This window comes from Mangifera indica, chromosome 17, assembly GCF_011075055.1.
Source record: "Mangifera indica cultivar Alphonso chromosome 17, CATAS_Mindica_2.1, whole genome shotgun sequence".
NCBI classification, from domain to species: domain Eukaryota; kingdom Viridiplantae; phylum Streptophyta; class Magnoliopsida; order Sapindales; family Anacardiaceae; genus Mangifera; species Mangifera indica.
The window spans coordinates 11,820,466-11,841,577 of NC_058153.1; the positions used below are offsets into that span (position 1 = coordinate 11,820,466).

Genomic DNA, 21,112 nt, shown 5'->3' on the forward strand with positions numbered 1-21,112 from the left:
AGCCGAACCAAGCCGTAAACGAGTCGAGCCGAAAACGAGCCAAACTCGAGCTAAGCCGAGGTCAGCTCGAGTCGAGCTCGAACCGAACTCAAGCCGGCCATAAAAAAACCGAGCCGAGCCCGAGCTGGCTGTGAGTCGAGCTCGGCTCGGCTCGAATCCAGCCCTAGGTGGGAATAAGTCTATCGACCTGTTCTCAACAATAGAAGATTATTTGAACCAACCTCACCCTTAATCTTTAAAAAAATCCTACTTTTAATGAAGTGGTTAGGGTAGAGAGGTGGTGGGGGCATCATAAGATCACAAGCGAGCTCTCTGTTATGAGTAGTTGAGCATTGAAACCATTGAGAATCAAATCATTAAAAATTTTATTTCATATTCTACAGAAACATATTCACTCAGTAGCAACGAAACATATAAACTCACCATTGAACATCTACATAAATATTAATAACAATAAATTTGACATGTGACAAAGAAACACTAATATTAAAAAAAACATAAAAAAAAGAGGAAAGACAAAATCACCTGTTTTTTGCTTTCTTGAAAACTCTTACTGTGGTAAGAAAACGAGACCCAAATTCTCTTTTCAAGTAAGTTCTTTTGTTATTTAAAAAAAAAAAGATTTCAAATAAGTTTTTTTATACAAAACCCAAACCCAAATGTTATTTTTGTACATTTCTGAGAATAAATTTGGGACAAGCCTTTTGCACCTATTCTGGGCCATATGTTTTTTATTCCAAGCCCAAGTGAAGGTGGACTTTATAAACATTAAAAAAGTTCTTAGATAGATTTACATATGGACTTTTTTTAAAAATTTTAGAGTAGGTTGTGCCTCACATAAGTTCAGGTCCCCTCCTGTCTCCATATCTTCTTGCATATATCTACATATTCAGGCAAATGTAAACCTCTCCAGGAAAATGAATGTCTGATTTTATTAAAAATTTAAATTCTCTATTGTTTCAGTTATAACAATATATATGTCCTTTTGTAAAAGCAAAGAAACCAAGATAAGAGAGAAAACAAGAAATAATATAATACCAAAAACAAGAAATATCCAAAATAGTTATGATACCATTTGTTGGTTTTTTTAAATATCAATATATTCAGAGTCCAATAATTATAACACACAAAAAATTATTAAAAGCATAAAGAAATAATGCACAAAGGATATTTACTCAGTTTGAATTTTCAAATGAAGTCCTATATCCAAGATATGGGAGATCTTCCAATTGAATCTAATAGAAAACAAACTATTACAACTTACAATATGAGAAAACATAAAATTTTCTCATAATATGACAAACCCTAGTAGAGAAGTAAATAATTGGTAGAATTCTATCTTGTTGAAATTTTAGTGCAAGATTTTCCGAATTGAACAACATTACCAAGATAACAACAAGAATCAAAACACAACAGTATTTACTTGGTTCAGATTTCGTAAATGAAATCCTACATCCAAGACAGAGATAGTCTTTTAGTCAATCCACTAATATAATGTCTAAATACAAAGTTTTATACAATAGTTTGTCCAAATCGACAAAATTAATAAACCATTAATCCTAACAAAGAAGGAACTAGTAAAGAGAGCCAGAAACTTCTCACTAGACAAACAAGAATTGACAAACCGAGAAACCAAACAAAACCTTGACAATACTCAAAGAGACTAAACTCAAAAGAGAAGAACTTATCGAATGCGCAAAAAGCAAAACAACCAAGGTAAAACGCTACCTTTTTATGTTTGGTTAAAAATATCACAACCAAGAATGCCCATGACTTATTCACAGTATTGCAAGACTGCTATTAAAGCCAAAAAGGCTCATGTATCCTCGAACTATTTAAGACGATACGCTCAACACATTGAATTCTACTGACTCAAATAACTCTGGTTTTTTTTATACATAAAAAAATATCTAAACCATGAAATGACTATTTTTGACCCTTACCAGGAAATGAAATATCAACCCTGCTTTAATGAATTGCAATTATGCCTTTCAAGTAAAAGTTTAAGACACACCTTCACACATGTGTTGGATAGTGGAATTAAGATCACCCTTCCAAATATGTTCTGCATCAATATTCTTTGTTAGTTCTACCTTCTTTAGTTTTGGTGTGCTTAAACCTCCAGGAGAAAAAATCTTAAAATTGGGGCATTGACTCACAATTACTTGTTCTAAGCATGGGAATCGGAAAGCGTAATTGGCTGAGCAAAAGCATGTAAGGCTTTTCAAACAATGAAACTCCAACGTTTCCAATTGGTTGAAAACAATCTCCTCTTCTGTTGTCTCTATTTCATACTCAGTTGTTATAACCTCTGTTACCAACTTGCATTTTTTGATTTTGATTGTTTTGATTTGGACAAGAGTTCTCACTACTGAGCATGCTAATATTTTTACCAATCCATTACAACTATAGACTTCCAAATGCTTTATGTTCTTGAACCAAATGTGTGAGGATGGCATCAAATATCTCAAATGATGACAATTCCATATTCTCAGAGTTTGAAGATTTTGGAGAAATGTTTCGATCTGGGAGTTTTGTTTGCTTGTACATCCTTCATATGGGAGTAGTTCTTGGAATGTACAATAATATAGACCAAGTTCTTCCAAATTGTGCAATTTTTGAAGGAGACCAAACTGAAATCCTATTGAATAATCATCAAAGCTTTGCAGTCCAAGAATTTTAAGTTTCCCAAAGCCCCTAGTTGGAATACGGTCAAGACATGAGGATGTTAAGTTATAGGCTTTTAAACCCAATATTTCCAAATTGGGTATGACCTGAAAATCGATGAACAAGTAAATACAATTAACCAAGTAGCAGCAATAGGCTTCATTAGTTACTTTATATGAAATCATAAGCCACTGAAATTAACAATTTGAAAAACTATGAAATGAAAAAATGGAGGCATAATATTCTTTCTACTTTTAAAGAAGAAAGGTGACACTTTTAACCATTTATCTTTTTCCAATTAATCATATATATGTTTTTTAATAAATATAATTTTGCAATTTGACTGTAAATATGATAAATTACAACTCCATTATTAATTAACAAAAATTATTTTTCATTGAGACATGACAAATTTCTACTAGACTGATTTAAAGAGAGAAAAAACTTAAACAAATTAAACGTAATGACTATGCTGTAGTTTTTAGTGTCGATTAGAGAAGTCATACCTTTTCAAACGAAAATAGGGCAGGTTGGCTCTCTCCATCTAAAGCATATACTTTTATCTTCCAACATTTGTACACAAGCAATTCCTTAAGCATTGGCCACTCTGCTGTATAGGACCCCATGTAGAAATGTTTGAGCTCTGGTAAATTGTCAAGTCTGAGCCTCGTTAATTGAGGAAACAAAAATTTTGGAGTCCCATTTACTTTCTGCTTGGCAACAATTATCTCCAAACCACAAGAGAATAGCTCAAGTTTTTTGAGTTGCAAAAGACTAGCAGCCATGGAAACTGGAAACAGACTTTTTAAATTCCAACAGTTCTTAACAGTTAATGTTTCTAGATTCTGAAAGGTAAGAAGTCCTTGAGTACTATTAGATGGAACCATAGTCATCAAATTTTCACAGAATTCAACTCTCACTTCTTTTAATTTGCAAAAAGAATCTCCAAGGAGTTGGTTGTGCCATATCAACTGCAACTTACCCAGGTGTAAGAGTATCATCTCCTCCAATCTTGGAAAAGCAACCTACAAATTAACATAAATTAAAATTAAAAAAAAAAACATATCACTTTCAACTATGCATACATAACAAGTGAATTTCTAATTAGCGAAGATAACAGCAATAATATAGTAAATACAAAGGAAACCTTATCACAGAACAGAGGTGCAATATGGTTTGATTGGAGATTCATATCAGCGAAAACAAATGTCTCAATCTCTGGACATCTGGCCACTCTAATACTTTTCAAGGATGGACAAGCCAAACCATTAATTCCTGAACAGAATCTTGTCAAGTTTGGCAATGACTCAAGACTAATGGAGTTGAGTTGTGGGATAAAAATTTTATCAATCTCAGAATCATTTTCTCCCTCTTTCCTGATGATTTCTTCTATCAAAGCACAATTTTTTACTTCTATATCTTGGAGTTGAACAAGGCCTAGGATAATGGACGGTGTAAATATATATCTCAATCCATTACAATTGTGCACTTTAAGAGACTTCAAATTCTTCAAGTTTAAAACATCTTGATGACTTCTCTTTGAAGTATGTCCATCAACATTTAGCGGACTTTCTGTATCAAACACCTGTGTCAACAAATCACAACTTCTTACTTCGAGTATTTCAAGATTTTTTAAGTTGCTTAACACACGAGATGGAATTGCACTTGATGATTCCAAAAATGCGTCCAATACCAGTGACTTTAAGTTATAAAATAAGCCGTCCGAAACTTCAGATTTCCAAATTTTTTCTTCTAATTCAGGGAATTCAGAGAGTTTTAGATTCTCTATGTTGCTGAAACCAAGCTACCAAACACAAAATAATGGGTTAGCACGTGTCACAAGATACCAAAGTGTAAAAGAAAAAAATATTTTAAGTGTAAAGATATGAATGAATATAAAGGTTCCTGAAATTTTAAATATCTGTAAAAAAGAATTTGTGAATAAATACCATATTTGTAAACATGTGTTGGATAGTGGAATTAAGGTCATCCTTCCAAAAAGACTCTGCATTGATTGTCTCTGTTAGTTGCACCTTCTTTAATTTTGGTGTGCTTAAGCCTCCTCCTTGAGAAAAAGTCTTCATATTGGGGCATTGACTCACAATTACTTGTTCTAAGCATGGGAATCGGAATGTGTAATTGGTGTAGTAGAAGCATGTAAGACTTTTTAAACAATGAAGCTTCAACATTTTCAACTGGCTAAAAACAATCTCCTCTTCTGTTGTATCTACCGCAGTCTCTATAACCTTTGTCATTGACTCACATTGTATTACTGAGATTGTTGTGAGATGGACAAGAGTTGTTGCCGTTGAGAATGACAATATATTTTCCAACCCCTTACAACCATAGACTTCCAAATTCTTAATCCTTTTGAAGCAGATGACCGAGGATGACATTAAATATGTCAAACAATGACACCTATATATTCTAAGAGTTTGCAGATTTTGGAGAAATGTTTCCATTTGCGAACTTTGTTTCCCTGCATATCCTTCATATGGGAGTAGTTCTCGGAATGTACAATCATATAGACCGAGTTCTTCTAAATTGTGCAATTTTTGAAGGAGACCAAATTGAAACCCGACTGAATAATCATCAAAGCTATCTAGTCCAAGAATTTTAAGTTTCCCAAAGCTCCTAGCTGGAATACGGTTGAGACATGAGGATGTTAAGTTATCAGCTCTTAAACCCAATATTTCCAAATTGGGTATGACCTGAAAATCGATGAACAAGTAAATACAAGTGACCAAGTAGTAACAGTAGGTTTCATTAGTTACTTTATATGAAATCATAAGCCACTGACATTAACAATTTGAAAAACTATGAAATGAAAAAATGGAGGCACGATATCCTATCTACTTTTAAAGAAGAAAGGTGACACTTTTACCCACTTATCTTTTTCCAATTAATTATATATATGTTTTTTAATAAATATAATTTTATAATTTGACTGTAAATATGACAAATTACAACTCCATTATTAATTAACAAAAAATATTTTTCATTGAGACAAGACAAATCTCCACCGGACTGATTTAAAGAGAAAGAAAAAACTTAAACAAATTAAACGTAATGACTATGCTGCAGTTTTTAGTGTCAATCGGAGAAGTCATACCTTTTCAAACGAAAATAGGGCAGGTTGGCTCTGTCCATCTAAAGCATATACTTTTATCTTCCTACATTTGTACACAAGCAATTCCTTAAGCTTTGGCCACTTCACTGTATAGGACCCCATGTAGAAATGTTTGAGCTTTGGTAAATTATCAAGTTTGAGCCTCGTTAATTGAGGAAACAAAAATTTTGGAGTCCCATCTACTTCCTGCTCGGCAACAATTTCCTCCAAACCACAGGAGAAGAGCTCAAGTTTTTTGAGTTGTAAAAGACTAGTGGCTATAGAAACTGGAAACAGACTTTTTATATACCAACAGTTCTTAGCAGTTAATGTTTCTAGATTCTGAAAGGTAATTAGTCCTTGAGGACCATCAGATGGAACAATAGTCATCAATTTTTTACAAAACTCGAATCTCACTTCTTTTAATTTGCAAAAGGAGTCTCCACGGAGTTGATTGTGCCAGATCAGCTGCAAGTTATCCAAGTGTAAGAGTATTAGCTTCTCCAAGCCTGGCAAATCAGCCTACAAAAAAAGCAACGAATCTAATAATAATTATACTGATAACAATAATTATAATTATAGTTTTAAGACAATTATTGGTAATTAAATGCATATAATGGCCACAATAATAGCTTTAAAGAATGTTAAAAGTTTGATGCTGACAGGCCACGAAAATTTCAACAAGAAATTAGTTCACCTTGTCATCAAACAGGGGCTCTATATTAGTAGAAAGACTGTTCTCCAAGCTCACGTCTACACTAGAAGAATTGGGAAAGAATGTCTTTAAACTAGAGCAACTCTCAACGTGAAGTTCATTAAGGGAAGGGAATTGAACTAGATTTCCAATGCCAAATCTTGTGAGTTTTGGAAGCCCTTGTAGCTTCAAGTAGAATAGTTTAGGAAAATTCATTTGAATTATCTTATTTGCTCCTTCTAATTCTCTTGACTCAAATATCACTGCTTCCATTGACTTGCAGTTGCATATCACAAGCTTTTGGAGTTGCACAAAACTTTTGACCATAGAAGATGAAAACAGAAACTTCAAACCGTTACACTCTTCCACTGTTAAGCTTTTTAAGCACTGAATATAGGAAGGCGTTGGTTGGAGTAGATTAACCCATATGTTCTCAATCTTAATTGAGGACAGTTTCAAGTTCTCCAATCTTGGTAACACAACCTGTAATATTATTCCTCCATAAACAACTTATATATTAAAAGAAAATAAATGGAAAAAAAAAGGCAAAGAGATACATACCTCCAAGCCAAAACATATGAACTGCGGTAGGACTTGTAGTACTACAGAGTGCAATTGTTTAAACTCAATCTTACAAACCTTTCTGTTTTCATCAGCATGGTCTTCACTTTCTCCACCAAAAATCTCCTCCAGCGTCTTGCAATTAGTTACATTGATTTCTTCAAGCAGCAGTATGTTTTTGGCCATGGAGGATGAGAAGAGATACCTCAACTTGTCACAATCAGCTACTTTTATTATTCTTAATTGGCTGAAAGACTTTGCATTATCTAGGCCGCAACATATCTTCTCCATATCACTTAGATTAATAAGAAACATTGACTCTAAGATTGGAAAGGCATCATTAGGATGAGTGTACTCCATTGAGTTGACAATATACAAAATTTCAGAACTATTTTGTACCGAGAGATGCTTTAATTCTGGGAAACCTTCTCTGTCAAGTTCCCAAGGCATATCCTTAACACCATCCAGCTGATCTAGATAGAGGTATTTAGCTTTCTCCATCAAAATTTCGATCCCATGCCTTATATGAGGGATTCCATTGAACTTCAGTTTCAATGTTCTCGAGGTTTCATATGCATAAGACCAGTCCCATACATCTCCAATATGTACTTCATACTTTTCTAAGTTCGCTGGAATAAAGTCTTGTTGTATCATCTGCACATTCGGGATATGTATCCATAAAGTGTTCAATTGAGGCAATGCCTTCAACTCTGCAAGACTAGCGTTATTTTGTCCTTCAACTTCCCATCGATCAAAGCTATTATTTATATATAGCTCTTCTAATTGAGACAAGCTGGCTATGACATTTGATGGGATTACTTTAAGCTTTGGACAATCGCTCAATTGTAATAACTTAAGTCCCGTCAGTTGTTTAAATCTTTCAGGCAACTGCTCAAAATCACAACTTAGAAATTCAAGAGTCTCTAATTTCCTTAGCTCTCCCATCATTGTTATATCCCCCAAAGAGCACTTGCAGAAACACAATCCTTTAAGGTTTGTTAAGGAAACAAATGATGGTGGTGGAGGTAATAAATGAACTCCTTCCAATTCTAGTGCTTTGAGTTCTTTCATTCCTTCGAAAAAGTGGTCTGGGATTTGTAAACAAAGATCTTTGACAGTATAATAACCAAATAACTTTAGTTTTGGAAACTCTACCCTTTCAGGAAGCTCATGAGTGTCTGTATAAGACAGAGAAATTGCAATCGAGTCTTTGTACATTCTCTCCATCAACACATCTTTAATGCCCTTGACATCTCTAATATCAAACATACATTTCTCTTTGGCAATTGATACAACAACAGTATGAATAACATCATGCATTTTGACTATCTCGTTATCGTTACCTCTCAACAACAAACACGAATCTCGGAGATAATCAATCAGTGAATTTATTCTATTGCTTCCATCATTAATTGAGTAAACATTTTCAAACAAACCCAACCCCATACTTCTTGAAAAGAAGTGAGAGACATGCGCATCATTATATAGAGCACAAAGTAGAAGTAATGATTTGGCTTCTTCACTGTTCAACAATTTGTAACTCAATTCAATAGTTGAGTATAAAGTGTTATCCATTTCTGGAACACATCTATGATTATAACTTTTTAACTGATGTAGGGCATCCTTCCAGACATAATCACTTTTTCCTTTCAAAGCATTTGCAATTGTTGTAATTGCAAGTGGTGACCCTGCACATTTTTCTACTATTTCCGCTGCTATACCGTGTTTTTCTGATAAATCACCAACAATTTTCCCAAACAAACTCCTTGCATCATTAGTAGCTAGAGGCTCAACCGATATATTCTTTTGAGTTTTCATTTGATTTAGGACAGCTAACATTCTAGCTGTTAACAATATTGTGCACCGCTCTGGCTCATCATTGCTTTCTTTCCTGTGTTCCGTGATGCTACCTTTATTATCATAGCTTAAAGGAATTCCAACATCCTTCAGGTCAAGCTTCTTCCAGATGTTATCTACTATTACAAGGATTCTCTTGGACTTCTTCAACCTGTGATGTAATTGATCAGCTCTTCCAAACAGACTCTCCTGGTCCCTAAATACCATGCCCAATTGACCAGCAATGTCGGCTTGAATTTTTTTAACATCTGGAGTTTGTGTTACCTCAGCAATCACCACCTCATCAAATAACTTATCTTCCTTGGCCTTCCAAGCAACCTTTTTGATCAGTGTGGTTTTACCCACACCACCCATCCCGTGCACTCCAATCATATTAACAGTAGAATCTTTCAATGCATCCATAATTTCCTGAAAATTTGACTCTCTTGAGTCAAAGTGTTCGTACTCCTTACCGACGAATATGGATTCCGTGCTCCGTTGAAGGGGTGGGTTTGAAATTCTACTGAATTTTCCTTTTTCCAAGACCTTGGCACCTTCCTCCATGACCTCCTCTGCTTCTTTGCTGAGCCTGTAACGTTTAATCAAAACAGGACACAAGCCTTTGAAACAGCACTTCTTTGCTTTATCTTCATCATCAACAAGCTTTGCTACCCGTTCCATGAACGCTTCCACACTCTTCAGCCACTTAGTAACTTCATCATAAATCTCTTCACCTTGTCTTTCAGCCAATTTTGCTTGTACTTCCACATCTTTTCTTCTACTTTTGAAGTCCTCAGCTTGCTCCTTCAACTTCTTCATGTAGCTCTGGTACTTAAAGACATAGTTCATATGCCGACAACCAAATTCACACATTGTCTCTGTAACCCTCTCTGCAGCTTTGGAAGCAGCTGCAGTAGCCAGTTCAGCCATTACGTATTTCTTGCAATTTACTTTTTATCTTTCCCTTCTTTGTGGTATAAAGAAGTAAAGCCACTGACAAACTCTCAATGAACAAAATCTTGCGACCAGAGAACTTCAGGAGTAATTATTGGATAATTAACTAGAAATATGAGAAACAGTAAGATCAAAACCTAATTTAGGAGAAGTCTTTTTTTTTTAAACAATAAAATTAAAAAAAAAGTTTTTGTTTTTGGAATTTTTTGCTTTTTTATCTTTTTTTTTTTTGGTTTAAAGCTGAATATACAGGAGAGAAAGCTTTAAGGAAACGGAGAAGAAAAGGAAAAACACAGACAACAAAGAACTGCAGGAGAGTAATTTTTGGATAATTAAAATAAGGGGAAAAAAAGGCTTCTTTTCTTTTTTCTGTGTGTGTGTGTGTGTGCTCCCCGGGGGCCGGGGGTGGGGTTGGTGGAGTTTTGTGGGGAGTTTCGGGTGTGTTTAAGGAAGTAAGTCTAGCCAAGCAAATATAAAAGAGAAAAACCTGAAAGATAAAAAATCTAGCTTCAAGCAAACAGATAAATGATAGAAATAGGAGGACAAAAATAAAAGCAAAACTAATAAAATACCAGAATATTAATAATATTGAAACAGCAGAAAATGAAGAGACTGAAAAAGAAAACGATAGGAAGTGATTATGGAAGGCTTAGAACAAAGTGCACCTGAATCGCTATCTTTCTGAGACTTGTTTTGGAGAACCAGAGAGTTGTAATGGCTTTTCTTCTGCTTGAGGAAGGTTGACCCAACAATTATTAAGGTGTTTGAGAGCAAACGAGAAAGAAAGCGTGTGTTCCCCACTAAGCTCAATCACGTTGTCGCCCCCAATAACGCAAAGAAAGCGTATATTCCACACGTCAATTGGGCCGGCCCAAATGGAGGCTCGGCCCAAAGCATGAAAAAAAGCTTGGATATGATAAAACCCAGTCTAACACTGTAGAGTGTCAGGCCAAGCCTATGGGCCTATCGGGCCGGGATTAAGACTTTAATATTAGGCTCATAGGCTGGCCCAGCCTGATATTGTTTATAAAATACAATTTTTTTTTTTTTTTGGTGGCATAAGCAAAAGGCAGTAGAAGCAGGAAATTTGCTTTTGCTGCCTTGCGGTAGAAGCAGATTTCTGCTTCTGCAGGCAGCCTCTACATATTTTTTTAAAATTTATTTTTTTTAAATAAATCTATTTTATTTTCTTTTATTTTCACTTTTATTTATAAATCTTTTAATCACTCAATTTCAATTATTTCATTATATTTTCAATCTCATTAACTCTTTTTCGAAAAATATCTAAATTCGTAAATAATAATTCTTTATATTTACAATTTCATTTTTATTTTAATTTTATAATTACAAAATATCTAAATTCATGAATAATAATTATTTATCTTTGAAGAATTCAGAGATTTAAATATAGAAGATGAGTAGATAAATATTATATAGTAGATATATTTTATTTATGTTTTATAATTTATATCGTATGTAAATTAATTTATTTGTACTATGTTATCAATTTATAATATTTTTCATCATATAACCACGGTATTCCTCCGCCACAAGTGAGAGATTATAAATAAAATATTTGGGATACTGTTATCGGTTTTAATAATTGAAAAAAATTTATGTTAAAAAATTTTTAAAAAATTGATTAAATGGGCCGGGCCGGCCGGATTAAACCTAACCTGGCCCGACCCGACCCAATTAAGGCTAGTTATTATATGGGTCAGGACTTGAGCCTTTATATTTCAATGGGTCGGTCCGGCCCGAAGGCCCATTACTGTTTGGGCCTTGGGCCGGCCAATTAGCCCAATGGGTCGAGCCAGAGCTAGCCTGGCCGGCCCGACCCATTGACATCTCTATTCCTCACTAAAGCTCAATCATCGTGTCGCCCTCGATAATGCAACTTTTCATCACCAAATAACGTAGGCAATTTTGAGTCTAGTATAAATTAAACCAAGGTTCAATAAAAAATCTCGAATCAAATAGGTATATCAATATTGATTCGATTCAAGATCTTGGAATTGGAATAAGTTCGACAACGGATCACGATATCTTGGTGATCTTCTTTATCAAATGAATGGAATAAGTCCACTTTGAAATTGTCCGTCCTGCACCCACTCTCAAGTATATGCTTCAATAGGAATCACATGAATAAATTGATACAATATAAACCTCTAGTAAAATGCTCGCCTGTAACCTAGCCGATAAATTACATTACATAGTCCATTTTAGGGATTGGCGACTTACCTGTGTTAGAAATTTCCTGATGCGGCTAACATTAATTATGATTTTTTATTTAATAAAACCAATAATTGAATAGTCCAATGATAGGTTATAAATGAGCTTAAGTGATCAATAAAGATAAGTCTAATATACTTAAGGTTACGATCTAGGTGGACAACATAAGTGTCGGTCTTAAGGTTTATTGGACCTTGATAAGGGGTCAATTAACCTAATATAAATAGGCTAGGTTCCTACTCCAAAACCTAATGCAGAATAAATGTAGTATAATTTACCCATTCAAAGCTGTCATTCAGAAAGGTTTTTGGAGTAGAAGACCAAGTCACATAGAGAGGTGATCTCGACAGATAATTTCAGGTGATTTCAATAGGTTTTTCAGTTTCAAATTGTATGAAGATCTAGATATTCCTAAAACTCTAAAGTTTAATTCATTATTTTATAATTTATGAGTAGATCTTGGGATTGTAATTGAATGATTTATTTTATTTTGTTCTATGAAATAAATCTAACATGTGGTATCAGAGCAAGTACGTGTTAGGTTATAAGATCTGAATTTGGGAATTAAACTCTGAAATTTCGGATGCCAACACGTTACTGATGCAAATTTTTAGATAGGGAAATCCATTTGACTGTCAATTTCTTATCAGAAATACAAATGAATTTAGACGAAAATATGGGAAAATAGGTATGTCAATTCCGTAATTGGGAATCTCCTTTTTGTTGATTCCAATTTGTCGTTTATTCATAAATCTACCACAGCCATAAGAAATATATCACTCATTTTGTTCTTATCTCTAGGGCTGGACTCGAGCCGAGCCAGCTCGAGCTCAAGCTCGGCTCTGCTCGGCTCGATCGAGCTCGAGCCGAGCTCGAGCTGGCTTGGGTTGGTTGGTAGATTTTTTTTAAAAATTTTTTATACAAAACGACGTCGTTTTGATCTATATATATACAAAACGATGTCGTTTTGATATGAAAAACGAGCCCAACCGAGCTCGAGCTGGCTGCGAGTCGAGCTCGGCTCGAATCCAACCCTACTTATCTCTTCATCTCATCATGTATTCCTAATTCTGATTAACTTATATTTTGAAAACCCTAAATCTAAAGTATTAAATTTTTTTTAATTATTGTTTTTAATAATTTTGATCCTAAATTAGGGTTTTTGAATCAAAATTAGGGTTTCAATTTTTTTAATTAGGGATTAATTCAATTTCAGTATAAAAGGATTTATGTTGAAATTAGAGTTTTGTTTAAATCAAATTAAGGTTTTATTCAATTAAGTTTTTTTTTTATTGAAATCAAGGTTTAATTGAAATCCTATTACAGTTAAAGTTTTTGAAATTAGATTAAAATTTCAAAATTGGAGTTTTTTTTAAGTTTTGGATAATTTTAATTTTAAGGTTTAAAATTAATTCTTTTAACTTTGAGATTAAGCTTTGGAAAATCCTAATTTTGATAATTAAGGTTAATTTTCAGTCCAACAAATTTAATTTCAGATTCGAATTAATTTTTTGGTCAAAACTCGACTTGAAACCCACTGTGTATGGCCTTCAATTCTATCCGATTATTGGCAAAATTGAAGGTTGTTGAACCTCCACCGGCGTGAGCTATGTGGTCACGCCTTTTCTTCTTCGATCGACACTGCCAATCAATGACGAGATTGGGTAGAAAAGTCATGGACGTTGATTGAGTGTGATTGCCTTCTTCAACATTTCTCTAATGCGATTTTTGGGCAAAGACGCTATGGGAGTCGACGACGGCATGGTTTGAAACTTCCATGTTGTCCAAGATTAAGGTAGTTACCGAAACTAATAGAATTGTCATCGGAATCTCAAATTAGGGTTTTCAACAGGACTCAGGTCAATAACAGTTTGGGAATACCCAATAAACCGACTCGTAAATGAAAAGGATATTGTTCAACCCGATCAAAGTCAAACCGGGTCATAGAGATCTGGTCAATAATCAACATCCGATTTGCCTTAGTTAAACCTACCTGAACCAACCCTGGAGCATGAGTTTCACATGCCCATGAAGGGCATGCTAAAGACCCTGAAGGCAAGTGAACAAAAAGGATGGCGCGTGGGATTCAATTGCTAGCGCGTGGTTGATTCTGATGGCACGTGAGAGCACGTGACCATTGTCTGGGGCATGTGTCAGCGCGTGTGATTATTATTGATGTGTTTGCCACGCGTGGAGGCTTTCCTTTGGTGCGTGCAGCGCATGAAATGACTTGTTCAACACATTGGTAGTTCCTAAAGATACATACAAGTTTATGATTTGTGCAAGCAACATGTAAGGTCTTCTGAATGCATGTCAATGCATATAAATGACAAATTGATATTGTGTGGTCTCATGTAATTGTGTGTAATTTATTCCTAACATGCATAAAGAATCATTTGGAGATGTGTGTGTTAAAGTCCTTTGATAGCATGTAATAAAGTTTTAAAGTTTTTTTTTTTTGGGATACACAAAACACATGAAAGGTTTTATAGGGTGTATGTAAGTGTATGAAAGTTAGTTAAACACATTAGTGTGTGTAAAACCCTAAGGCAGCGCATGAAACCCAATAAGAACATGTGACTATAAGCGATCTAAAGGTTTAAGGGTGCATATTACAACATATGAAAGACAAACAACAACCCTTGACTAGCATTAAAGACAAATATCAACACATGAATGGCTTGTGGTGGCATATAAAGACATATTAGACACCTTATAAGTCTCCATTTGAGATGAATTGAATTTTTAAGTTAACTATTGTGGCATAAAGTACTCCCTTAAAGTAAAAATTATTGTTCAATAGGATAGATGCAACAATTTAAGGAAGGTTGTCAGAGACAATAAAATATTATGTCTCATAAAATCTTACTTGAGACAATAATATTTAGTATCATTTGAATATTTTGTGAGTTTTCATGATAGTAGTTACTAAAGTGATAAATTATTGAGACTTACAAAATTTTCCCTTCAGTAATGATACATTTTTTGGTTTTTAAAGCATAAGGTTAATTTTGGAAATGCATTAGTTATGAAGAACTCAATACACCCAAAGGTGATTGGACTTATTCAATTGACATATGTTTTCCTATCAAACAGAAGAGGAACAATGGTTTAGAAATTTTTATTTACCCAAAGGTGATATTTCTTTTAAAACCACATGTTCTGAAAGTCTTCATATGGTTTTAACCTTGTATTTGGGATCCTAATAGCATGTCATTTTTTTGCCCAAAGGTGATTTAATGATTATGCACCAGGAATCCCTATAAGGCGTGGCTTATACAGTTTTAAAGCTACTTTAATTATTGTCTAATATGAATTTGTTGTAATACTTAATTAAGATTGTTAGAGATAACTCAGTGTTGTATCTCATGAAATCTTAATTTTGACAGTATTATTTAGTCTCAATAGAAGTTACTGTAAGTTGTCAGAATGTTTAATCGACAAAACGATGCATTCATTGAAGCGTGTAAAATTTCTATATTCGTGAAAGAGACATTCTTCAATTGACATATACAATTTCCTGCCCAAAGGTGGTTATTGTGTGTTAAAATTGATGGTTGCATAAGGTATTTGTGGAATTGCATTGGTCGTGAAAATTTCAATTCACCCAAAGGTGGTTGCGATTTTCAATTGACATATGTTTACTTTTTGATATGAAAGAGAGCAATAACCTAAGAGATTTATCTACCCAAAGGTGATAGATTTCCAAAAGTCATTTGTTCTTTTTATTTGTAACCTTATGCTCGAGGGTCCTAATTGCATGTCGTATTCTCTGCCCAAAGGTGGTTATATGATGATGCGTTTAGAACCTTCGTGGATAATAGCTTATAAGGTTTTCAAGCTATTTATTGCCAACAATATTGTTTATTTATTGCATCCCATCTTTAATATACTTTATTATTATGAACAATAATAATAAAGCTACAATTGAGGTCCTGATTGACTCTAACCTTAAAAGGTTAGAGATAAAAGTTGATTTTGCAATGCTAATTAAGGATATGTCTTTGGCCTAGTGAGTTGATGAACCATCTAAGCTCAAGATGAAAGCATGATTGAATAAAAGGATTTCTAGGTTGAGTGGGAGAAATCCATCAAGTTAAGGTAGCTTCTCATAAGGAATCTCTTGTTCATTACCTCACTGGAGGTTTATCTTGAGGAATACTAAAATATCTCACAATATTAGAAATACTCTTTAATTAGTAAGACTCTGAGAAGGTATAATGGTCCCAAAGGAGTCAAAGATCGATGGGTATGTATTAGTTTTCAAAAGGCTCCATAAGACTCATTTTGACTTCAATCAAATTAAGATTAGTTATGGTTTAGAATCATATATGAAGTACTATTAATTTGATTCATAAATGTTCTCGAATAAGGAAAACATAAAGTGAAGGAGCTTAATGGTAGGTTTGATTGTTCAATTGATACTCGATTGTATAGGAAAGAGCAATAATAAAAAATGCTAGTTTTGATTGCCCAAATAGGGTTAAAATTTTGGATGTAAAGCTGGTCAATAGATAAAAGCTAAGTAAGTGGGAGCCCACATTTAAGTTGAAAACTATGTGGATATTAAGGTTAGTAACATGGGCATAAAGAAAATTTTACCAAATTTATAAGTTCTGGGACTTCAAAATGACATAGCTATAAAACTCAATTATAGTTTTAAACCTATGATGAGAAGCAATAATGATTGAGTATCCTTAGGGTAAAGCAGACAAGAAACATAGTATGTTTTAAAAGAATTTCTGGTAAATCTATGTCGAAAATTTTCTTTGAATCCTTTGGGCCTGAAGAAAACCTAGTTTGAAGTGTTGGCTAAGTTAAGGATGGTTTGCTTAAAGTGGCCTTTATGATCTTATTGAAAAGAGATTAAAACTGATTTTAGTTGTTACTTTCGTTATCATTCACTTAGGGTTTTTTAAAAGATAGGATATTTATCACCCAAATCAAGATACTAAAGTGATTAACTCCAATATAGAAAAGTTTTTGGGCTTTGAGCTTTCTAAAAGTGATACTCTTCTATTTTAAAGAAGGTGGAATGGATAATTCTAATTCTTAAAATTTCTAAAGGTATGAAGGTGTTATGGCTAAAATAATAGTGGGAACAAAGACCTATGAAACCTGAGATCACCTTAAAGGACGTTTCCCTAAACAATTGATAGCTAATCTTATAATAGATAAGTCAAATACAGTTAATGAAGGTATAGAAATTTTGATAAGATTATCTATTATAAAAGGACGATTCGCCATCATCAAGAATTATTATACGTATTTTAACAAAGGAGACCCTATGACATTGAAAGCTCATTTGAATTAGAGTTATAAAAGGTGAATGTCAAAGTTGTCTTTTTAAATGAAAAACCTTAGTAAAAGAGGTTGTATGGTACAATCAGGTTTATCAAAAGCATAAGGGATGAAACCTTTAATATAGGTAGAAATAGACTTCTTGACAATGGTGTTTAAATAAAATACACTTTTCATAGCCTTATAAAGAATAAATTGGACCAATATAGGAATATGAAGATCAGTGGGAGCAAATTTATTTTTGGTATGGTTCAATATTTGAAGCTTGATGAATCTACAAATAACTTTTGCATTTATGGTTCTCAATTTACATCTCTTAAATCCAAGGTTGATTATTGGGTTGTGATTTAAAAGGTAATAAGATGTTTGCAAAAGATCAAATTTTGGTGGTTATAAAGATGATCTAAAGTTTAATTTTAGGATATATTCTTATACTCGCTTAATGGCCTATATTTGGAAAAGTACTAAGTAGTCGTGTGCAGTAGCCTCAACCATAAACATTCATTTTGTAGTTTACCATAGAGTAGCTTCTTAAGCATGTGGTTGAAGGATTACTTGAATAAACTACTTAGTGTCAACTCTATAGTAGTACAATTAGATAAAAAACCACTAATAGATTGAAACATACAAAATAAAATATGTTATAGTCAGGAACCTTAGAAAGAAATGAGACATTAGGCTAAAATATAAAATGCAAAGTTAATAAAGTTTAAGCCCCTAACCAAAGGAATAAGACCTATAACCCATAAAGTCATGTTGAAATATAAGGGTGTTTAAGGTCTTTTGATAGTTAGAGTTAGTGAGAGTTTTTATTATCATTGTTTTTATTAATATGTTTTGTTATTTATTATTTATTTATTCATTGATCATGATCATATTGACATATTTATTTGTCTATGAATGTATGCGCATATATACGATTAAGGTACAACATGTGTCTCAAGATAAGGTTTCTCTTGAGTATGACAGTTGTATGTATATGTTTCACGAGTCTCGAGCAAGGTTGAAACATACAGACTTCGTTGGAAGTAAAGAGTTTTCTCTTGTTTCTTTTGAAACATAAGGTTAAAGAGAAATCATAAAAATGAGTAACAGAGATATATCACATGTTTGTGATCATATTGTTGGGTGTTATTTCTGCCACACTCCCAGATTTGATCCATGTTGATTTAATTATTAGTAATTGTGATCAAGGATAATCTTATGTTGATATAGTACATAAGTAATATCTTGGTTCGTTATTGATGGTCATATTAACTGGATTGTTTATTAAAGTGTAATTTATCTGTGGACTATTTTTTTTTTTAAATAGTAGCCACTTAAAGTTAAAAAAAAGTTAATTACCCGAGAGTCAAAATTGTTTTCCTTTTCTTAAAATAAAATAAAAATAATTAATGTTGCCCAAGTGCGAGAATGTTAGAAATTTCCTGATGTGGGCTAACATTAATTATGATTTTTGATTTAATAAAACTAGGTAATTGAATAGTCAAATGACAGGTTATAAACGGGCTTAAGTGATCAATAAGAATAAGCCCAATACACTTAAAGTTATGATCTGGGTGGACAGCACAAGTGTGGGCTTTAAGGTTTATTGGACTTTGATGGGGGGTCAATTAACCTAATATAAATAGGCTAGGTCCTTACTCCAAAACCTAATGCAGAATAAATGCAGTATAGCTTACCCATTCAAAGTTGTCATTCAGAAAGGTTTCTGGAGTAGAAGACCAAGTCACATAGAGAGGTGATCTTGATAATAATTTCAGGTGATTTCAATAGGTTTTTCAGTTTCAAATTGTATGGAGATCCAGGTATTCCTAAAACCCTAAAGTTTAATTCAGTATTTTATAATCTATGAGTAAATCTTGAGATTGTAATTGAATGATTTATTTTATTTTGTTCTATGAAATAAATCTAACAACCTGTTCAGTGAGTTTGGCAATAGACGTTCCCAAAATCGGTACTATTGGGTCGAGTTAATTCAATAAAAAACACCTGTAGGCATTCCAGCCTTCCTTCTCCTTTCCTTTGGATAAAGAATATCTGAAAAAAAATCTAGTACTTCTTCCTCATGGTCGTGAATATTTGAATAAGGAGAACTGCTTTGTGGATATCTTTCCTTTGGAACAAACGAGTTTAAATTAGTCTTGGTCAACTGGAATATATATTATCCATATAGGGGATCTTCCAATTTAGAATATCCATCGACTTGAGACGAAGAGAAGGGTTTATTTATTTTATTTAGTTATTAAGTTAAACCAATGATTTCTTATTGGAGTAGACGACAACAACCATTTCATTTGACATGAATATTTTTTATTTTCCAATAGATTTACACATTTCTCTTTTATTAATGGAAATTTTTTGATATAGTTAATAATAATGGTTCGTTGTTTAAGTAGTTCATACCATCCATATAGAGTTTTTTATCTAAGATTTCAATTCTTCTATGTTTCAACAAAGTATATTGACTTTGATTAGAATTATTAGTAGAAATACTCAACTTAGTCTATTAATACAGTCGAATAATTAAATGTTTCACACTTAGTGAACTTATTGAAAGGATCCAATTTGAACAATTTTTTAATGCAAAAAGAAAATCTTTTTGAATTAATGAAACTCTTTTGATCGAAAGTGTATTATGTAGGAATCAATTGTTCTTATGATTCTTTCATAGAAAGAAATCACAGAAAGGGGAGTTAAATATTTATCAATTAATTATCCTTAACCTATTCATTAAATTGGAGATGAATGTAGCCATAACCTAAATTGCACTTGCTATTCACAAATGTAGGTACAAAGTCTTGAATTTCAAATCCGCAAGTACAACAATTGGACACAAAAATTTCATGCTGCAATTATGAAATTTTGAATCTCCCATATGTTCTGGGGGATCCCAATGTCAGCAGATGAATTGGAATTGGAATTGGAATTGGATATTTATGGCCAAATGATTTCCCGTCTAAAATAAAGTGAAAGTCCAAAATAACTTTATTGTTTCCTACATCAAGTTTATACAAAAAGTTTTTACCAACTCCCTTGGCATTTTGACTTACTCATATAAAAGGCATTCAATGCCCTCCTTCAATTTTCTACTTTCACCATCATAAGTTATTCGCCATGTATTTACTTGATTTGATTAGGTGAAAAGTCACCTGAAGATGTAATATTTATTAATTTTTAAAAATTTTAAAATCTATTTATAGATTATTTTTAACTATTATAATCAAGTAAAATTATTATTTAAATATTTTTATTTAAATAAAAAATTTTTTTTTCTCTTTAGTTTTAAAAATTAACACTTTTTTCTTAACTTAATTTTAAAAAATTAATCTTTCATCCTATTATATATGGTTTTTAGCATATTATATTTTAAAATGAATAACTGCCCCTTTCAAATTTTAAAACATTATATTTACATCTAAAAACTTCATTTCATCTTTTCGATGGCCATTCTTTCTGATGTGGAAACTATTGAAAATCTGATTGAAATGATTAAATTTTTACACATATCTATACAAAAATCGCACAGATGTATGTATCAATATATGTGTGGGTGATGCATAAATCAGTCAGATGGCATTGCATGGACAACACCCATGTCTATGCAATGTCGTTCGATAGATTTGTCTCTCACAGATTTATGCATGAAAATCTAGCCATTTTAACTTGATTTTTGGTGGCTTTTAATAATAAAATATTATATCAGCCGAAAATCAGACTGAGTCGACAAGGAGCAGGGACCCAGTCTTGATTAGCAA

General features: G+C 33.1%; 1 protein-coding gene across 4 annotated transcripts; it reads right to left on the reverse strand.

Annotated features, from left to right (window-relative positions):
* Positions 1 to 1,402: 1,402 nt before the first annotated feature.
* Positions 1,403 to 10,632, reverse strand: LOC123200443. Of its 4 annotated transcripts, none has more exons than XM_044615634.1 (8): positions 10,487 to 10,632; positions 7,032 to 9,927; positions 6,474 to 6,953; positions 5,780 to 6,298; positions 4,617 to 5,378; positions 3,815 to 4,471; positions 3,174 to 3,692; positions 1,403 to 2,774 (listed from the first exon to the last, which is right to left on the reverse strand). In XM_044615634.1, the coding sequence occupies exons 2-8, from the start codon at positions 9,795 to 9,797 to the stop codon at positions 2,004 to 2,006; spliced, it is 6,474 nt and encodes a 2,157-aa protein (XP_044471569.1). In that variant the 5' UTR covers positions 9,798 to 9,927; positions 10,487 to 10,632; the 3' UTR covers positions 1,403 to 2,003. The 4 variants fall into 4 exon arrangements, with proteins under 4 accessions (XP_044471569.1, XP_044471571.1, XP_044471570.1 ...); XM_044615636.1 differs by having other exon boundaries at positions 7,032 to 8,582; positions 8,697 to 10,632; XM_044615635.1 differs by having other exon boundaries at positions 5,780 to 6,244; positions 7,032 to 10,632.
* Positions 10,633 to 21,112: the final 10,480 nt, after the last annotated feature.

Coding starts and splice junctions, on each gene's coding strand:
- LOC123200443 (XM_044615634.1), bottom strand. CDS start 9,797: ATGGCTGAACTGGCTACTGCAGCTGCTTCCAAAGCTGCAGAGAGGGTT. Junction 4,472..4,616: donor AACACATGTTTACAAATATG/GTATTTATTCAC, acceptor TGTGTTTGGTAG/CTTGGTTTCAGCAACATAGA. Junction 2,775..3,173: donor CCCTATTTTCGTTTGAAAAG/GTATGACTTCTC, acceptor ATCGATTTTCAG/GTCATACCCAATTTGGAAAT.